This window comes from Eschrichtius robustus, chromosome 5, assembly GCF_028021215.1.
Source record: "Eschrichtius robustus isolate mEscRob2 chromosome 5, mEscRob2.pri, whole genome shotgun sequence".
In the NCBI taxonomy this organism is placed as follows: Eukaryota; Metazoa; Chordata; class Mammalia; order Artiodactyla; family Eschrichtiidae; genus Eschrichtius; species Eschrichtius robustus.
In genome coordinates, this window is record NC_090828.1 from 69,838,594 (window position 1) to 69,852,336 (window position 13,743).

General features: G+C 38.5%; 1 protein-coding gene across 1 annotated transcript in view; it reads left to right on the plus strand.

Moving 5' to 3' along the window:
- KCNH7 (potassium voltage-gated channel subfamily H member 7) overlaps positions 1-13,743 on the plus strand; it is a 445,052-nt gene that overhangs the window by 285,322 nt on the left and 145,987 nt on the right. Inside the window, exon 3 of the mRNA XM_068543961.1 lies at positions 11,844-11,999. Coding sequence (XP_068400062.1) covers positions 11,844-11,999 — 156 coding nt within the window. The remainder of the gene's footprint in view (positions 1-11,843; positions 12,000-13,743) is intronic.

Consider the following 13,743-nt stretch of genomic DNA (forward strand, 5'->3'; position numbering starts at 1 on the left):
TCCAGAGAAAAAACTTGGTATTTTAATATATATTTATAGAGAGAGAGAATGTAATTTTAAAGTAACATTAACCCCTTTTGTCCTCTGGTTTTAGAAATGTTCTTTTCTAACTCTTCCATAAAGTGAGGAAACTAGGGAAAAATGTCAGCCATCTGCACCAGTAAATAATAACTGTTAATATTACATATTTTCATTAATTAAAAAAAAAAAATAAAACCCATCGGAGGTGCAAGGCAGGAGCACGTGGTTGGCTTCACAGACCTCAGCCTCCTCCCAGTGCACGTGTCCAGCATATTTCTAGTCATGGGTAAAACCAAAGAGCAGAGGGTTTATCTGCAAAAAATTTCAAATACCAGAGCTGAGAATTAAGCCCCATGTATCTCTGTCAGCAAGTGCTTAGGGAAGACCTTTGGTTAAATATATGGACTGGTAAATTTTCATAAAAGATAAGACAGGAGAAGTTTAGGGCTAAGGGCACATCAGAGGCAAGATCTGGGGAGGGAATTATAAAGTTAGAGGCCAATAGGACTGGAAATACGGAGCGTGCATGGGCAGTTAGATGCTCACAAGGGAAATGGGTATATTACAAGCACATTTTGTCCCCTCTCCCCAACTTCAAAATATGATTGGTCCATCTTATTGGCTACAGAACTCAAAATTCTTTGATCATCTCTTTATGATGAGACACTTCATTCAATATGCAAGGCAAGGTTTTAAACTTTTGCAGATGTTGGCTCATTTCATCCTCACAGTAACTCCATGAAATGGGTAACATCATCATCCTGATATTACAGATAGGAAAAAACTGAGTCTCAGGGCATTTAAGTAACTTATTCTAATATCAAACACTGCCAAGTGGCAGATCCAGGAATTAGCCCCTGACAATCTGATGCAGAGGCTTTATGCTTAACCATTACACTATACATTCTCTCATGGATACAGAAAGTACATCTTGCCCCTCAGATTAACATGTTGCTGTGTGCATCAATCAGATCATCCCACCCCACATCTTTCTCTATGGTCTCAGTGTGTAGCTGGACCATGGCAGTCACTACTCTGCTATCTTGAAAAGGCACTAGCCTTGGTTGTGAATCCTGGTATGGGTAAAACACAAAAGCAACAAGAAGTGTGGTCTGGGTGAATTTTAAATAGAACATCTCTCTGTGTAGCTATGCAACTGTTTCTGGAAAAATATATGTAGGGCAAGATGAACCACTGCAAAGCAATCCCTCCATAAGGCGTCTGCTGCAAGTCTATGCCTCTGGCAGCCTTCTGGAATAGAGAACATCTGTAGTAGCCACATGCCCCAAAGCCTGGTGTCAAAGCCCAGGAGTTCCGCACTAACGCTGCCAATGGGAGAAAAAGCCCTGCTTTCACTAGTTTCCAGGACAGGACATCCTTTCTGCTCCTTCTGCTATTTTGTAAAAATAGCCTAGGCATTTAAAAAAGAAAAATGAAAACCCCAAGTTATAATGGTCAAACAGGATAGGAAATTTTGTGAAAAGAGAGGAGGGTTAAGTTACCTAGAGAAATATCTTCAATTTCACCTTTTTCTGCTTCTATCACTTTAGTCCCAGACAGGCCTACAGAGCCGAATTTTAACCCCGTCAGGTGCTGTGCAAACCCAGTGAGAGCAAACCAACAACCAAGAATACACTGTGCACACAGCACACCAGGCATATGGCCGTGCACAGCCTTTGTCAGCAACAACATCCGCATGGCGGTGCCTGGCCTCAGGATTCTACTTGTGTTTGACCTTGACAGTAGTGTGTACATACCAAGGTGATGTGCAGATTTGCTCTTCTGTTGCGTCAGTCCAGTTGGTTCAGTGTTAATGCAGTTTTACTGGGTAAATGGCAGTTTGGTGGGATGGACTTGCTTGAGTTATATCAGAGGCTTGGTAACATGAGTGTGTCTTATGAAAAAAAATTTGAACCAAATAACAAACATTTACTTGGTGTAAAAACCACAAAGCATTAAAAAATTGTCATAAACATGCCCCAAAAGTTCCTGATTACAAACGTAGACTTGGTTTGCCTGTAAATCAGCCTCAGCTTGTTCTAACACTTGTATGTCCCAATACACTAATTCAATCCAAAAAGCTCAGAAATTAAATGGGAACCAGGGCTAGGAAGTGGGTAATCATAATAGTACATCTACAGAGACAGTCTAGTTTATGAGTCAGACAAGGTGTAAGAGTTTTTCTTCCTTATTTCAATTCCCAAATAATTTCTTAGTGGTTTATCAAGTCTAGAAAGACAATTAAACTTGCTTTTTTCAAAAATCAAGTTTACAAGTATGATGAGAACCTAACACCTGAGCATTAATGTTAACAGAGGAAGTGTCAGTGGAAAGGAGTGAGAGTCAACAAATAATTGTAAGTTCACATATGTTCACATTTTGAAAATGAAGAGGAAAGACTTCCTGAGGAAACAGAGTGAAAATATTTCCTTGCAGATGTCAGAGTTTTCTCATGCAGTATCTGATGCAGAATAGTAATGGATTATTGAATGAGGGCTTCTGTGCTTTAAAACCTGATCTCTGTCAAATAGTATGAACTGGACCTAATCTGTGAAGTGCTCTATCATATTTCATTTAGTGGTAACCTTCCAGCTTATGGGAAAACCATTGCTGCAAAATATGTGATCAAATATGCCAATGCTATTTTAGTTGGATTTCTGAGAGCTTAGATCAGGACCAACACCAAGCAAAATGTATTGCATAGGTAACATTGGCCTTTGCCATTCTCTTTCCCCTCCTGCTTCAGCCCCTTGTTCCCTGTCACTTAAGCATCTAGGTGACCTATGATATTTACTTTCCTCCCTCTCAGAAGGATGTCTTTAAAGCAGGGAGGGAGCTAACCCAATTCACTGTTTTCCAATGGCATTCCAAGGAGCTGGATGTTATTGCAAATTTCTCTAAAATAGTATTTCAGAGTCAAGTTGATTTGGGAAGTGCTGCATTAAACAAAGTAAATATATACTTGTTTTTACAGAACTTCTCAAAACCTCTAACACAATGATGTGCATTGAGCATCTTCTAGAGGGGAACATTTCCCAAACTGGATCATTAACAGAAAGCCCTTTCCAGTAGCATCAATTAACATCTCACTGTTTGGGAAACACTGATGTAAGAGAAAGAGTGAAAACTGGAAAGGTCTGAGTTCAAAGCCTGGTTCTACTGCTTACTTGAGAAACTTCTCTGAGATAAAGTTTTCTCATGAGAAACATGTGACACATAGAAGACATTCAGAAAATAGTAGCCATGATTTAATTATATAGTTGTTAATAGTAGTAGTAAAGATAGTATACAGGGATTGAGGGAGCAGAGTGGAGCACCTTTATTCTTAGAAAGCCCAGAGCTGATAAAAAGAAGGAGAGATGGAAAGTGGTCATGGGGCAGTATATGACTGGATGGATTCAAATGGAATGTGGGGCTGGGCAAGCCTGGACAAATAGATGATGCCTTCCTGCCTCCCAAGTAGCAGAAGGGAATTCTACCTAAGCCAGGAGGACTGTGCAAGACTGAGAGAAAGAAGTGGAAAGAATTTTAGTTCTCAGACCATTGCTTATAAAAGATAAAAACCTCTTAGAACTTACCTGATTTAAAAATCATGGAACTCAGGGTCTTGGCATAAAGAAGGAATTGGAACCAAGTATTCTACCCAGTCATGGAAAGGGGAAGAAATGCCCCAAAATCAAGGGCAAGGAGAGACTGTGCATGGCTTACTTTTCATCTGCAAATAGGAATGATAATGGTACCATCATCAAGTTTTCGTGAAGGTGCAAATGTATTAAGGCACATAAAGCAATTAGAACAGTGGCTGGCACCCAATAGACGTTAGCTATTATTATTACCTTTCTTTCTAAAATGTGCTTTCAAATACTGATCATGGTGCTTCTTGAGCAAATCCAGAAATAAAGATTGCTTCACACATTTCCACTATATACCAAATTCTTCACACTATGGAGCTTGCCAAAAGAGACAGAATTCTGTTATCACAAAAGTTACCTGGTATATAGTATACTTTTTACAGGCAATAGGACAGTCCACAGGGACAGGAAAAATATGCAAATCAAACTAAGGACCTCGCCACTACAAAGTTAAGGAGACACTAGAAGATAAAAGAATCTTCCATCTACTAAGCTCTCATTCTGTTCAAATTGCTGTTTGATGTACTTTCTCCTCTGAAGACAAGGGGATTAAGCGGATGGATTTATCTCTGAAGTTCCTTAAGAGCTGAATGACTCAATTTCATCATCAAACCTCTGAAGGAAATTGAACCACCATTTCAAGTTGAGAAAGTGGTTTTCCCACTCCATTTAATAACAATAAAACTTGTTTATTGCTCACTTTCTACATGCCAGATTCCATGCTAAGTACTTTCAGTGTATTGTCTAATTTCACCTTCCCAACAATACTGTGAAGTGGGGTACTCTCTCTTCCTTTCCTCACTTTTCAGATGAGGAATCTAAGTCTTGGAGAGATTAAGTAACCTGTCCAAGGTCACTCAGCAAATAACAGCAGAGCCATGTCTGTCCAACTCCAGGGACCTCACAGAGCTACATACCCAAGGAATTTACTACTCACTGGCACTGCCTCAACACTTTCTGAATGTTTAAAATTGTTTTAAATAAGACGTAATTAAAAATAAATAATTCATGCTGTTGACCTTTCAGTGCTAATACTACCACACAGGGTGTGAGCGTGACAACCAGGCTTGTGTAAATTAGGCTAGTTCTTCATTTTGCAAATAAAAGGCATATATATATAATCTCTCCTGGAAATTTGGAAAGGGTACTTCTAGTCCCATGTTACTCCATCAAGTACCTAAACTACCTAAATACGTTCACAGTTGTTCAATTTAATCATGTTGGTGATTGTTACGTTAAGTCTATGTATGTTGGTGACTGTTCGGTTAAGCTTGTTTCTTTAGACCTAATGCATTGTCAGAGGCGCAGCTCAGTTCTTTTGTTAATAATGTTTTTGTATAAAGTGTTTTTGTTAGCTCACATAGTTCCTCCTCTTGTGCTCTCACTAGACTCCTTTAGGTTTAAGCAGGTGACTGGTGAAGTAAGAGAATGGGCGAATATTAGAAGACTTGCCTCCCACAAGCAGTCAAGTTTGACCCAATCCACAAGGCCAAACAGACTATATGGGCTCACTGGAATTACCTATTCCATTTATTCTTGTTGATATGATATTGTATGAGTTATTAATAGTCTTTCTAAATGCGCCTTCTGTCTCTTCAAATAGCTCCTCTACCTTTTGAAATTACTTCTCTAACACATCACTAGGACCTAAAAGAGCCATGTCCTCAGTCTGTACACTAAAATACTTCCTCTGAAGATACTCTCATACTTAATACAATCACTGCATCCCCAAGACCAAAAGCTGAATTTCAAGAACATGGAAGGCCATCAGGACATGACCTCCTATGGCTCAAGCCTTGTCCATCACTTCCCAGTTCACACTCTGTGCTCTAGTATACTATTAGTCTATGTAAACCAAGTTACTTGACAAACTAACAAAAAATGTTTCATGTGTCCATGTCTTTCCAGCAGCCAGAGCCCACCACTTCCCTTTCTCAATCCATCCAACGGCTTCACATTGTTAGCCCAAGTCACTGCAATGCCCACAAAGCGCTGTTTCCTCAGCCACCCTCCACTCCCACCCCACCCCCCTGCTCTGTTATCTCTCTGACCTGGATCTCTTACCACTTTCCTCTCAGCTTAATCTGTTTTAGCAACACTGGCTGCCTGCCCTGACATGCTCCACCTCAGGGCATCTTAGCTCAGGCTGCCATAACAAAGTACCACAGACTGAGTGGCTTAAATAACAGAAAATTATTTTCTCACAGTTCTGGAGGCACAAAGTCCAAGGTCAAGGTGGTAGCAGCATTAGTTTCTGGTAGGAACTCTCTTCTTGGCTTGCAGATCGCTGCCTTCTCACTGGGTCCTCACATGGCCTTTCTTCTGTGTGTGCAGACTCCTGATATCTTTTCTTCTTCTTATAAGAACGCTAGTCCTATTGGATTAGGGCCCCACCCTTATGTCCTCATTTAACCTTAATTACCTCCTTGTAGGCCTTATCTCCGTGTATAGTCACATTGGGGGTGAGTCTTGTTCCAGGATTCCATGATGGTCCTCTCCCCTTCTTTAGGTCAAAAATTGTCCAAAACTGATATTGATATCAGCAAGCAAAGACTTATATGGTGTGAACTGAGGGATATCTGAAAGGTCTTATCCACACAACCAAAATATTTCTTCTATATAGAGGCCACATTAGAGCTCATCTTGTGATAATTGTTGTTTTTCACTACTCCCCTTAAAAAAATTATCCAGAAAGTGGTAATCTACTATGTCATCAATAGTTCTATGAGAAATTAATATATCTAATGATGCATCTCATTGATAGGAAGAGGTTCATAATATTTCATCTTGGAGGCTTGGAGAGAGCAGAGGAAGATGGAAGAGGTTCTGAAAAAATGAAATAAAAGGAAACATTACATACTGAGAAGTCAAGTACAAATTTGGCTTGTTTCTCTCTTGTGCCTCCACTTGGCTATATCTTAAGTCATTTGTGACTGGGTAGCTTTCTCCTTCTAAGAGGTATTAACAGTCCTTTTTTGCTTTTCTAATAGGCTCTTCAATTTAAAAAACAATGCTGCCTCTTTGATAAGGCCTTTGTATCCCAAGGTTGCTATGTTTAGTTTTACTTCTAGGACAGGTCTCCAGTGGTATTTTTTTAATCTTCAAAGAGCCCCCCCACCCCAATCTACTAGAAAGAAAGGAATTTAAAACTCTGAGGCATTCACTAAACCTATCAGCTCAGAGAAGAGTAATCTCCACTTGTCCACTTGGTGCCCAGAAATACAAGCAAACAGTGTAGCTTGTGGTTCCAAGAATGGTAAAAGCTTGGAGGAAATTACATAGACTTGAGAGTTAGCTTGCCCCTCTGGAGACCCTCCAACCAGAGGCAAAAGTAATAGCTCACATTATTGAGTTTTGCTCCATGCCAGGTACTGTTCTAAGAACTTTACACCCGTATGAGTTCTACTGAACAGTGCAAAGCTTGGACTATGAACAAAATGCAGCTTACTTCTATTTTTCATCGTCCCGTTAAACTTTATTCCGCGGAGTAATTCCCCACTGACTTTGGGTGGTGTCTGGCAGATCCTTCCCTTATTAGGTCACTCCCAGATAATAAAGTCTTCTGGTTACTTTCTGTTACACAAACGGTCTCACTTCTAAAATTACAGTTCCCAACCAGCTTCAGGTCAGAAGGCAATGGGAAGCCAGCTTCAACCTCCTACCCTTGATCCTTTCCCCACAGTCTACAAGGAGTGGCTCCCTACTTCCCCTTTAACTTTACCTACTGTCCAAGCCCATCCTACGCCACAACCGCCATGCTGGCTTCCATACTGTTCCTTGAGCTCACAGCCATGCTTCCACCTAAAGGATTTTGCACTGGCAGAGCTACATAGCCCACCTCCCCATTTCCTAAATGTCTTTGCTTACATGTCATTCTGCAGGAGAAGCATTCCCTTACCACTGTCATCATCTACCACCTTGTTCTGCATTCTTCTTCGTCATTGTACTTCTTTTTACTTGATGTATGTGTTTATTAATTATATCTCCCCCAGTAGGATATAAGTTTTACAAGTTCAAGACCTTGATTTGTTTTCTCACTGCTGTTCTTCTCATTACCATCTGAGAACTCAGACCAGTGCCTGACCCAATATGAGGCTCTCAGTGGACATTTTTTGATTTCAGGGTAAGGATACCCCGTGAGTACAAACAGTAGAATAAAACATCTTTCAAGCAGCTCAGAGGGAAGAGCCTTGGTATTTTATTTAAAAATGCCCCTAGGAGTTAATTAATAAAGGAGTAACTATTCAGATTACCATGAATTTGCTTGCTCTGTGGCTACAGTTAAAAATTAACATTCTAAACATTTTATTAAAATTAGCACTGTTCTTTCTAAGCAGCCTTTCCCACTTTGACAGTATTTTCACTCAGGAGACAAAACATGGAAATGAACCTGAGTCTAACTAATATTAGTATAATTGCATGTATAATTTTATAATCATTGGATAATGTTATTGTGAATAAGCTGCTTCTTAAAAAAACATTATTAATTTCATTTGAATACAAGATTTATTTCACCTAGGCCTGAACTTTTTATTTCCGGATTTTTTTTTTTTTAGTTCTCTTATTTATACATTATTGAAAGTGTCTATTTTTGTCTTCATTGCTAGATGAGTATTTGCTGGGTTATGCTTCCATTTCTCTTGCTCCCACTGTTGCATTCAAGAAAAATATTTAGGAACACACAGTAATGACTTTTTAGAGTAATATTACTTTACAAAAGTAGTATCTTAACAGAACTTGGAGTTTGTAGCATTATGCAAGCTAAACTGTTTTTGCACTGTAAAATGTATTCGATTCTTCTCCTCTTATAAATTCCATATATCTCCTTTCAGTATCTGCTTTCCAGGAGTCTATGCAAGATTGATGGAGACATTAAATCCAAAAACTAAAAGAGAAAAAAATGTAAATGTGAGTCTTCAGTTGACTTTAAAGGAGATATATTGCTCAATAGAAACATGCAGGGAACAATGATAGTGGGCGGTAATCCTAGATTAATTACACTTACTCAATATGCTATGGAACCAATGCACATGGCCAAACTTTTTTATAAAGCACTATAATTGTATGATTTTTTACACTGGACAGTAAATGTACAAGCATTAGTATTGAAAGACAGGATTTTTGTCCCTTATTACTGAAAGCAAAATTACTCTGCCCTATTACAAACCTATTAGATCTCTATCCCTACATCTTTTATTTATTGATCTCTCAAAAATCTGTGCTTTATGTTTTATTGTACAATCAGCAGTAAACCTCAAATGTTGAAAGATTTGAAACTGTGAAGTAACAAATCTGTGAATTCACAATGATATTCTAAATGATCCAGGAAATGTCATTTTAAGTGGTAAAATCAATATGTATTTTGGTTCATTAGCAGAATACATCATGGCTATTTCTAGCATCTCCTCAGACTCTCTGTTTAATCATTTTGTATTGTGATGCCTGGCCTGAAGCAATTCTATTTTTAGTGCTAATGGAACAGCCCTAAATTGCTTATTTTCTGTTTACTGAAGTCATCCTGTTTGTTACCATGGAAACTATGACAACTGCTCTAGCTAACTATTTTATTAAATGAATTGAAGATGTAGCTGAAGACTGTGAAGGTGCAGCACGTCATTCTTAAAACGTACTTTCCAACAGCTGCAAAACTATGGCCATATCTATAGAAAAAAATGAAATTATGAATTATGAATAAGGTCGTCTACATTTCAAACTGGGGAGGCTTATCCACATTTGAAAATCTGAATCAAAACTAGCACATAAGCATCCCCAACTTACAGAGAGTATATGTTCTAAAAGTGTATTTGTAAATCAGTTCCTTGGAAATTGGAACACATTAACCCATAGAAACAATTTCATAAATAATAATTAGATCTCCAGGGCCACCCTCAAAAGCCCTTCGACCTGTGATGTCTCTATCTATAGCAATATTAGCAGAAGCCTTTGTTCTCAGCTCTGGCAGCAGGAGCCAATTCACAGGGATGAGAAGAAAGGAAAGAGTTTTCTTCTACTTACTTTGTTTTTAATAGTGAGAGCATACACGGAACACCGTTTCGGAATACTAGCATCCACAGTAGACGTTGGAGCTCTCAATGCCCCTGTCTCCAGCCTCTTGAGGTCCCCTTATTACCGACCCTCCTGAGTTGGTCCTCAACGAGGGTCCTCCTGCCCGATGTCATTCGAGCCAATAGAAGACTGAGTGCGGTTCAGAAGCAAAGGAAAGTTTATTCTTTGATCAAAGCATGGAGACGAGGTGTGAGCTCCTGCTTTAGAGTCCACGCTCTCCCTCCACCCCGGCCCGCCCACCCTGCCCCCAAAGGCTGTGGGCGGGGCTGCTTTATAGGGCCCCGACAGTGGGGAAGGGGGGTGGAGTTCTGGTGAGTGGGGTGGGGCTAAGGCTCCTCTAGGCTCCAGATTGCAGTGCCCGGGGCGCAGTGACTCTGCACGCCGCCCACTGAGTTGAGGTGTCGGGCGCAGCCATTTCGCACTAGAAACTCTGGTCTGACGTGCTGGGTGCAAGGCCACTGCCCGAGGCACCCTATGATCAAGTGAAGCTAGACTAAGCACAAAAGAAGAGGTTAGACCTTATCTAATCACCTAGATTCCATCTTATTTTTCCTGGGGACCCCGTGGGCTTTGCCAGCGACACTCTCACTTTTGCACATCTCCCTTCGGAGTTTCACGCCAGACAGATCTTGCTCCCACCCTGATCCTGCCTCTGCATTGAACCATCCTTCTCCTCAAGATGCAAAACGGTCCCAGCTAATTGTTTAGAAAAAAAAAAAAGAGAGAGAAAGCAATCAAAATACTCTCTATTGCCTAAATGATTGAACTCTTCCTGAAGTTTTTGTATTTTAAAAAAGTACAATATTTTTGGGCTTCCCTGGTGGCGCAGCGGTTGAGAATCTGCCTACTAATGCAGGGGACACGGGTTCGAGCCCTGGTCTGGGAAGATCCCACGTGCCGCGGAGCAACTAGGCCCGTGAGCCACAACTACTGAGCCTGCGCGTCTGGAGCCTGTGCTCCGCAACAAGAGAGGCCGCGACGGTGAGAGGCCCGCGCACCGCGATGAAGAGTGGCCCCCGCTTGCCGCAACTAGAGAAAGCCCTCGCACAGAAACAAAGACCCAACACAGCCAAAAATAAATACATAAATAAATAAATTTTTTAAAAAAAGAATATCTTGTGACGTGAAAGTTCTATGGAATCCAAATTAAAAAAAAAAAACAATATTTTTTGAACCCAAATAAATCCCTAACCTGTGAGATTTCCATCACCACAACTAAAGAAAATATTCAGAGGGTCAATGTGTGAGGAAACTGCTCTGAGGGAATACTCAGCTTTAGAAGTCAGACCCAAGAAGTCAGTCAGAAGTCAGCTGATTTAAAAGAAGTCAGCTTCTTGACTGTCTTCTCTAAATCTTGGATCTTGGGTTTTCTGTTCAAGGATGGATGGCAGTGGTTAGTTGTAAGCTGAGTCATCCCTTTGTTCATTTCATTTCCAGGAGAGTCTAATAAAATGTATCTTATTAGCCCTATAATTGTGCTTTTAAAAGAATATCATCTTCCCAGTTAAAAAGATCAAATTAACACAATAATATAGATAAAAGTTTTGTTCTTATTTTCTAACAGAATACAAACCAAACAAAATCATTGTGATTTGGGCATTGTGAATTTTACACAAAAAAGGAAGGAATTATTAGGACATGTTTAAGACAGAGTCAGTAATTTTTTATTTGATGTCTAAGAAATTAAAGAAGAAAAAGGAAATAATTTGAGATTATTTCAGGATGAGAAAAAATGAGTTATCTTAATTATTTATAGAGCTATATTTTATATAGATTCAGAATTAATCAAAATATATTATTATAATATATTTCTAGAAAGTTAAAGAGTATGTCTTTTTTTATTATTATTAAAGTGGTGAGTATAAAAACAAATAAGATTTGATTCCGTTTTTCCATAATGTAGTACTTGACTTTGCCTGTAAAATCTTTCTGGGAAATTTGTTCATTTTTACGTAAATATATGTGCAATAAAATATGAAATAAAAAAATCAAATTTTAATTGAATTTCAGTGGTCATTTAGGATAGAAAATTCTATAGGGCTTTGTTAGAATTTTGATATTACTGACACTCCAAAATGAAGGCATATTTTTGACCTTACACTTATTTTGTTTTTATCTCCTTAGGGTCTACTTTCATTTGTAACACTCACATAATTCCAGTGAAAAACCAAGAAGGCGTGGCTATGATGTTCATCATTAATTTTGAATATGTGACAGATGAAGAAAATTCTGCTTCCCCAGAGAGGCTAAATACAATATTACCAGTCAAAACTGTAAACCGTAAGTAAAAGGCAACGTAATACTCTTGATACCCTGCTACTGTAGTAATTTTAATACATGCTTCATTTTGATTCAGTTCTCAAAATATGTTTGCATTTTAAGTAAAATAATTTTGTATATAAAAAAGCCATAGCTGACATTACCCATCAGTGCCTAACAGAAGTGATCAGCTGCTTTCAAAGCCATTTGACTTGGTTATACCAAACTTATTTAGCCAGTCCCCTACTGATGGACATTTAGGTTGTTTCCAAATTTTGGCTATTGTAATAATGGCAGAATGAATTGTGCATATGTATTTTCATGTGTATATGTACATTCTTAGACAAAATTATCTTCAGAGTAAGGTTCTATAAGTGGTATTCCTGGGTCAAAGGGTAAATGAATATGTAATCTTTTTAGATACTGCCAAACTCCTCTCCTTATGGTTTGAACCACTTTACACTAATACCAATGTATTATATAATACAATACAATGTATTCTATATACATTGTATATAATATTGTATATACAATGTATATAATACAATGTATTATATCTTTCCTCCAAAGCCTTGCTAACAGAGTGAGTCAGTCTTCTCGATTTTTGTCATGATAAGTGAGAAGCAATACCTCAATTAGTTTAGTTTACATTTCTCTTATTATGAGTGAGATTCACATATTTAAGCACTATGGACATTTCTTTTTCTATCAATTGTCCATTTCTTGTATACATTTTCAACTTTTTTGTCTTTTTCTTTTAAATTGTGGAATAAGTGGCAAATCGCTTCCCCAGCAAATTGTCTTTTATCTTTTTCCTGATTTTTGTCACACAAAGCCTTTATTTTTTTGTAATGTGGCTAAATTTATCAACCTTTTCTTTTGTTGATTCTGAATTTTCGAGTCATAATTAGAAAAGCTTTCTCCATTCCAAGGTTGTAAATAAATTCATATTTTTTTCTAGACATTTTTTAGGATCTCTAATCCATTTTAAGTTTAGCTTGGTTTATAGTGCAAGTTATAAATTTAATTTGTCATTTTATCAATGGCTTTCCAGTTGTTCTAACATCATTTATTAGAAAGTCTGTCATTCACAAGTAACTTGAGATATCACTTTTTTTTTTTTTTTTTTAGATTTATTTATTTATTTATTTATTTTTGGGTGTGTTGGGTCTTTGTTTCTGTGCGAGGGCTTTCTCTAGTTGCGACAAGTGGGGGCCACTCTTCATCGCGGTGCGCGGGCCTCTCACTATCACGGCCTCCCTTGTTGCGGAGCACAGGCTCCAGACGCGCAGGCTCAGTGGTTGTGGCTCACGGGCCTAGTTGCTCCGCGGCATGTGGGATCTTCCCAGACCAGGGCTCGAACCCGTGTCCCCTGCATTGGCAGGCAGATTCTCAACCACTGCGCCACCAGGGAAGCCCCGAGATATCACTTTTATCACATACTAAACTTTCTTATGTGCATGAGTATATTCTGGTCTTTCTATTCTGTTCTCTTGATCTGTGTCATTGAGAATCACACTGTTTTAAATATACAGTTAACCTCTTATATGACATACTCCCTTTAATATTAATTTTCAGGGTTTAAGGTTATTTCTTGTTGCATATTCCACATGAACATTAGAAACAACTTGTCTGGATAAAAAAAAAAATCCCTATGGTATTTTTATTGGATTCAGATTAATTTTATAAATTAATTGGAGGGAAAGTAACATTTTTATGATGTTGAGTCATTCTATACAGGAATATGTATATGTATTTTCATTTT